Raw genomic sequence first — 7,630 nt, 5'->3', positions numbered from 1 at the left:
AATGTAAGATTCGGTCTAATAAAGGCGATACTAATGCCTTAGAATAAATAAACGCGTAGGTAAATTCTAAATATCGTGTAAATATCGAAGTAAATAAACGAAATGAGACGTTTAATAAAGTTAGATTTGCCTCGTGAAAACAGCAATACTCTGAGGGATTGTGAGGCTGAGACATTGCCTTTATATAATCCTCTCAGTACTGTTTCCGCCGAAGGGATTTTATTTAGTGTTTCGTTGTCGCTCTATTAGAAATTATGGTACGTTTCATCGGGGCGAATCCGAGAGACTCATAAAATCCTATCTTTAGAAAAGAAGGAAAAAAAATAAAAATACTCTTGACCTCCTTAGTTATTGTCTTAACCAATAACTTACCACTATCAAGAATTACCGACTTAGCCTTCATCAGACTGGCACATCTGGTTGGCTGATCGGAGGATCAACTAGGTAACGTTAATAGTCCCTAGAAACCTATATTCGGTTGAGCCATCTCGCTACCGAAGTATTCAGTTATAAATAAAGTTGGAAAGTAAATAAAGTTCTATTAATAGAACTAGAACAACTCTTTATGTTTGGTAGTTTACTGAGGCCTTTTAATGGCCTCATCCAAATATCTAATATGTAAAATGGAAAAGGTATTAATTAATAAAACCGTTAAAACCCATTTTAGGAAATTTAAGTTCCTCGTACCATCAAGAGTACATTTAGGACACTTAAGTTCTTCGTACTATTAAGAGTACGTTTATAATTTACGTACTGCTTAAGAGTACGTTTATAACATAGTCCAATGTGGAGGCCCGGCTTATTACACTATGGGCTTGTTCGCAGCGTTTTTCGGTAGAAGCTTAGTTATAGGGATAATAATAATTATTTCAAAAAAGATGTTACAATGTATGTAATCTACAATGTATGAGCTAGGGCCTCTGCCGAGGGGCGTGTAATACGCTCTGAGAGTAAGACAACTATTGTAGGGTTTAGTTTCTGGAAACCTAGTGAGATATAAGGGTTTCGGGCTAATGATGACATAAGGTTTACTTTGTATAAAATAGTTCAGTTTAAAAGTGTAAAACACATAAAATAAGGTGAATGTATAATCTTATAGTATTGAAGGATTAACTGTGTGTAAAGTATGTATGTTAGGCGACAGAAAGGAACAAGAATGTAAAGTAATTGCAGTTAGTTTATGCAATGTATGCAATAAGGCATATAACTAATAAGGGTTTATGTGAGTGCATTAATTCACGGTATCTGATGTTGGTTGATACAATGTCTAAAAGTAGACATAGTAAAGAGACACTTACCATACTTGGTGTCAAGCTTGAAGCTATGTAGGTCTTGTGCACTGACACTGCTGGCAGGAGAAAGGTTGATGAACTGAGCAAAGTTAGTCATTTAGTGATTGCTAGGTGGTTGCAGTTAGGGTGCAAGAATGAGTATAAATAGTCTTATACAAGTAGTTCTCTATTTTAGTTCTAGTTAACAACTTATATATTAGACTGTGCAATAATGAAGGTCTTTCCACCAGGTACGGGGGGTTTCCTTTTAAAACTTGGAGTTGTGCACTATTATAACAAACAGCGCACAGTTAGCGAGGAACAATAGGCAGCGAGCCTGTGAGGTCAAGTTTTGTACGCATTTCATTATTTATGCGTTGATTTTTTTGTCATTTGGTGATTGGCATCGATAGCCAAAATAGCGATCCGATTGCAAATAAAAAGGCCGAATTCACTACCGGTGGCTGTCAGCGACAAAAATCCTAAAAATCATATTTTTGTCAAATCAATCCACAACCTTTTGAGGACGTCCAGGGACAATTCGCCGAGAATGAAAATTCTTGTCCCCAACAAGAAGGGTAGAAGTTAGAACATAGAATATAGAGTCATATAGAGAGTATATCAGCATAGACTAGTTATATTTTATTTTGTAGTCTAGAGTAGAGAGAGCAAATACATAGCATTTTTTAAACCTCTGGGAGCTGGGGTATGAGTCATGACTAAAAAAACTATAGAACAAAATATAGTTATTTCATTCGCTATATATATATTCATATCTTGGTGACTTGGTCTATGACCCTATGTATATAATATGTTTTATCAAATTCTGTGTCTACATATCAAACTATTTATATATTTTTAAACTACATACCAAGGCATGAATGGTAAAATCAAGCGACTGAAGTCAGTGGGCCCGCAATTGGGAGTCGGGGTCGTCTGGGGTCTGGGGGTGAGTCTGTGCGTGGGCCAGACGTAGACACTCAGACTCAGTGCAGGCCCCTGGGAAGCCGGAAGTGGGAACTCATAAATATGGATACCCTGTCACAATCACTGAATCACTTATTTGCGCCGTATTTACAGAATACTTCATATGGTGTTTTTTATGTAGAGATTCCCCTCTACTACACTATGGCTGTGAATAATATATCCTACAGACCTGCAGTCCTACACTCCTACAGTTTTCTCCTATCACCCCTAAAGAATAGTAAAATCGTTCTTTATACATACAGCCGTGCCAAACTGCCAATTTCTTCTTTCTTCATGATGTGAAGGATCGGTGCCGGCGTCGGCGACCCGCACCGAGTGACCGGGGTCTCACTGCCCAGTGCCCATAGCCTTCTAATAAATGAAACAAGAAGGCGGCCGCACTGCACTATTTTTGTTTGTTAAAAAACGGAAACAAAATATATTTTCCAGAAAATTTTCACGAGTTTTTGTTCGCGTAAAATCGGTGAATAACTCGTGGAGCAAATTCGGGGTAGAAATTTTTACCGATTTTGTCAACATAACCTTGGAAAATTAAATAATTTTGGCCAAAACTCGTTTAGAAAATACTAAAAAATAGGCTTTACCCATCCTTCACCAATTTTGCAATTTCAAAAAGGAATTTCGAAATCTGAAATAGAACGTATTTGACTGGTGAACTTTTAGAAACCTATTTTTATAAGCTCACAAATTTCGTTTTAGAGCCCGCTCAATTAAATGGGATCTTTTGGGATCTTTTTAAAGTAAAATCCATTTTCAAGCAAAAATACACATCATTGGATCAAATATTCCTGAATCAGTGAAGAATTCGGTCCTACGGAGTACGGACTCGTTACTCTTACGTTCTACCTCATATTTGTTTTTTTTGTTGAAAACGGTTGTCATGGAATTCGTGACGTCCGGAACAAGGTTGTTGAACGGATATGAAAAGTCCTGTCCGGACAACCATTTGCATTTACGGACAGCCGGACAAAGGGCATTATATGGACCAAACAAACGGACAGGCATCAATCTTGAAATGGACAAATGGGTTGGGTTAATTTGCACCAGGCGATTTTCAATTTACCAGTTGACAACAGGTCCTTTTCGAATGGGACATATGAACAGTCTCAAAAACAGGTCATAATACCAGGGACAGCCTTTCCCCCCCCAGACAGTTTAGTCCATTTGTCCGTTTAAAACAACCCTGGTCCGGCGACACCGGACCCGGTGAGCGGGTGCGGGTATTTATCTATTTATTCAACTATTTTTTGTACTTTCCAGGTATTTATTTCGAGTCTTTGATGACAATAAATACCCGCTATTTTATATATATAATAGTATTTATAATTAGCACGGCTTATTATAAAATAATTGCGTCTGAATTATAATTTCTATGTCCACCGCCTGGGCGGCTGGGCCTGGCTAGAAATATTTTCAAAACAAAAAGAGAAAAATATTTTACGTTTTGTTAAAATAAAAATATACAATTAAAATAAATAAATATTGAATTTACTTTTTATATATATTTGTTTAAAAAAATAGTATAGTCGTACAGTAAAAATAACAGACGATGTGTGATATGAATATTATCATATAAATACTTGTTGTTCTACATACTCTTTGATCAGTATCATAAAATTCTCCATTTTTTCGTGAATTGGCAATGACGACAGTCGAAAACAGGTTTGATGGTGATGTGCGAGTCTGTACTGCAGATGTGGCAACAGATGTTTCGGGACTCGCTGATCAAGACCACGCACTGAACGTGCCACAGAATAGAAAAGTAAATATTGGGAAACTATCCACCTTGGAGTTGAACGCTGAGGCTTTCAATACCCAACTTGCCCAAAAAAAATGGTATACATGACGCAAATAACGAGGCATTACAGCGCCGGCGGCTCATATTGAACAATCTCGCATGGGTGTTACTGCTATATATACCTGGTATGACTGCGCTTATCTAGTCTTCGACACTTACGATCTCATTAAGTATAGTAAAACCAATACGGTTTTATTTGCCGTTAGTCAGACGATGGTATGCTGCTATGTGGCTATACTAGGGTACAATTGGAGGCGCCCCGAGTACCGCTGTAGGCTTCCATGGTTTCTCGTACACTTCTCTACGGGGTTGCTACTTTTCCCACTTTCTAACTACCTATTTACGACACGGTACTTCGCCTCAACTCAGCAGCCACAAACCACGTTGCATGCTTTGATATTCGCTTTCAAAATAGTTGGCATGAATGTGCTATACACATCTCTTATATTACGGCTAAGGGTAATGTATCTTGTGTATAGCAAAGGAATATATGATCCCAGGTATACATATATGTTGTTTCGAATGGCTTTTATGATTATAGTTGTTGCTGTGATACCAATTATACTGGAGCAGACTGTTCCCTGGTGTTTCAAGAATGATCTTGCCTACAAGGGCGTCCAAACTCTCCGCGTTCTCTTTCTTATCGAGATCGGGTTCTACGTGTGGAAATTGGGCTACGCCGCGCAACAATTTGTCCACTTCCAGCCCATTGTCCGTATTTTTGCGGCTGCTGTGGTCTTGTCGACCTGCAAGTTAGTGTTGCCCCGGGTGGGTGTTTTCGATGCCGTAGGTGAGATGTGGTTTGAAGTGGCAAGCACGTACTGGGGTACGATAGTAATGATGATCGAGATTTCGGTTTTGTCATGGCCAAAGATGCGTGTAAATATTTGGATTGGCATTTGATGGACAAGGTTGTCGTAGTCAGTCCGGCATATAATTTATTAGATCCGCGAGGTGAGCTCGACTTTATACTGGCGGACAATGAATTGAAAGCATTTTTGTTGGGAATATCTAAACAAAGGTTCTGCTCCGAAAACTGTAACTTCCTTCGAGATGTTGACCTCCTGGGCGATATCAGTGATAAAGGCGATGGTGTATTGAAGTTACAAACCGAGCACGCACTCCTTCATAAATACATCTACAAAGGAGTATCGACGCCTGTGAATCTGCCGGGTGAATTGATCAAAAGCATCCCAAAAATTGATATTAATGCCGATTCAAGCAGCGCCGAGTGGATTTCGCCACACAATATCATCTTGGAAGCTCGTGCTTACATAAGGCGATTACTTGGAGACTTAGGATATTGAAACAGCGAAATATAGCTGAGAAGTTGGGCATGACCAAGACTCGCATTGACATAATATCATAGAGGTTCTCGAATTTTAAGAGTGTAATAGTGCGAAATAGCGACAATGAAATATTGTACAAATTCTATTTTTCTCGACTGCTAACAACAGTAAAAAACCAGGGTACGTCAATCGATCTGTCATGATATCAGATCTTCTTGACCACTGCAAAATCCAATTTAAGATTGTGTTAAGCTACGTGTGCCGTTTGATAAATTAAGCATAAGGCAAATTACAATAAGGATCGATCAATAAAGACGCAAATATACCTCAAATTTGCAAGCTCTTTCTGACATACAAGCTAAACGATTGCACGAGGCAACAATTCACTGTTAGTATGTTTACATAGACGTGAAAACACCATAGCGAGGCTGATTTGATAAATGGAGTACGAAGAGCGTAAATCATGGATTTCCGTTGTGGGCATTAATATAAATGGAGTCACATGAATACCTCACAAACTTTTCCGACAACTGAATGATTCGTACAATATATCAGAGCACAAAAAACAGAAATTTTAGGCTGGCGACAACAACACTACAATAAAATTAAATATAGTAAAGAATAGAAAGGAGGCAGGCAATTGGAAAAAACTCTCCACTTCTCCAATACGAACTTAGCCAGGGTTTAGGTTTCATATATAATATCACAGCTGCATCTGGACTCGTTGTACAACTAAGAGCTATCCACAGCGACAAGCTAAATGGCACCCCAGATGTGATGATGATTCACATGGTATTACAGTAGCTTCCCAGATTCAGAAGCTTTCGAACGGTGAGATAGTCGATTTGGATGCGACAAATTGTACATTGTTGCACAATGGCAAGTGCAGGAAAATTTGAGAATCTCAACAACACAATTTTATGTGGGTTCAGTTCCAAAACTCTGTATTATTTAGTACACTAATAAGATCCTCTGCTGAGTATGTTAGAAGGTCTTTGAACGCGTTCCTTTGTACCTCTCCATTTACATAATCTAGTGTACCCTTTGCTTTATCGCCCTCTCCCAAGGCGAATGTGTACACAACCGTAACCGAAACGGTTGCATCATCGTTGCAAGCACGCATCTCTTCCTCCACGGCTTCCCGCAATTCATTGGGCAATTGCGGCAAAGCCACGATTCTGGGTTCGTAGTCGATACGGAACTTAACTGGCGAATCGGGCATATATGATCCCGCGATCTGTATAACATGTGTCTCGGCTTGTTTATGATCTCCAAGAACTCTGCCTCCGAGTCTAAGAAGTACTCGCTCGCATTGCGAGGTCCACCTCTTGATGTCACGGTCGAACGTGTCCGATCCCAGTAAATCCCCGACAGAGACAGAGCTTTCCATTTCTGCCTTGCATGGGTATTTGTGCGTGGGCCAGTCATCCTTCTGGCAGATCTATTGGGTCAACGACAAATACGATTTAATTAGCTCACATACAAATATATATATATATACGCATAAATAATTCCATACGTACCCATATACATACAGATAAATAAGAAAACAAGAAAAAAAACACATACACGTAAATACGCATGTACAAGCATATATTTATATAAACACTTGTGTATGATTTTGAAAGAGCCCACCCCCATGCGAACGCACATACGCATAATATATGTATACAAAAAAAAATAAACAAAAGTAACACACAAATATATATATATATATGAAAATATACACATATACATGTATATATATATATATACGCACACACACACACATACACATATATATATGTAAATACATGTATATACATCTATACAAATAAACAGATGAAAAACATAAATATATATAAAAGTAAAAACATAAATACAAACACACACACACACATGCACACACACATATATATAAATGTAAATGTGAAAATATACATTTATCCATAGGCAAACACACATATCCAAATATACATCAACATATAAGTATCCGCATGGGTAAATACATATATATATATATATATCAATACACACACACACATATATATATATATATAGATATATAGGTATAATAGATATATACATACATCCATATACATATACATGTATGTATAACTTACGCGCATACGTACATATATACATACACTCACACATATATACATACACACACATATATATATATACATATACATGTATGTATATAATACATACACACACACACAAATATATATATATACATGTATGTATATAATACATACACACACACAAATAATACATATATATATATCTACATATACATGTAT

The 7,630-nt window shown here is 37.6% G+C and overlaps 2 protein-coding genes across 2 annotated transcripts; one reads left to right on the top strand and one right to left on the bottom strand.

Moving 5' to 3' along the window:
• Positions 1–4,587: 4,587 nt before the first annotated feature.
• Positions 4,588–5,363, top strand: SARC_12402 (hypothetical protein; the record flags this gene model as incomplete). Its single annotated transcript, XM_014293494.1, has 2 exons — positions 4,588–4,882; positions 5,002–5,363. The coding sequence occupies 2 exons, from the start codon at positions 4,588–4,590 to the stop codon at positions 5,361–5,363; spliced, it is 657 nt and encodes a 218-aa protein (XP_014148969.1).
• A 910-nt stretch (positions 5,364–6,273) lies between these two features.
• On the bottom strand, positions 6,274–6,735 carry SARC_12401 (hypothetical protein; the record flags this gene model as incomplete). Its single annotated transcript, XM_014293493.1, has 1 exon — positions 6,274–6,735. The coding sequence occupies one exon, from the start codon at positions 6,733–6,735 to the stop codon at positions 6,274–6,276; it is 462 nt and encodes a 153-aa protein (XP_014148968.1).
• Positions 6,736–7,630: the final 895 nt, after the last annotated feature.

The sequence above is a fragment of the Sphaeroforma arctica genome, assembly GCF_001186125.1.
Source record: "Sphaeroforma arctica JP610 unplaced genomic scaffold supercont1.2278, whole genome shotgun sequence".
Lineage (NCBI taxonomy): Eukaryota > Ichthyosporea > Ichthyophonida > Sphaeroforma > Sphaeroforma arctica.
The sequence above is the reverse complement of the archived record's forward strand: the minus strand, read 5'-3'. Positions and strand labels throughout refer to the sequence as shown.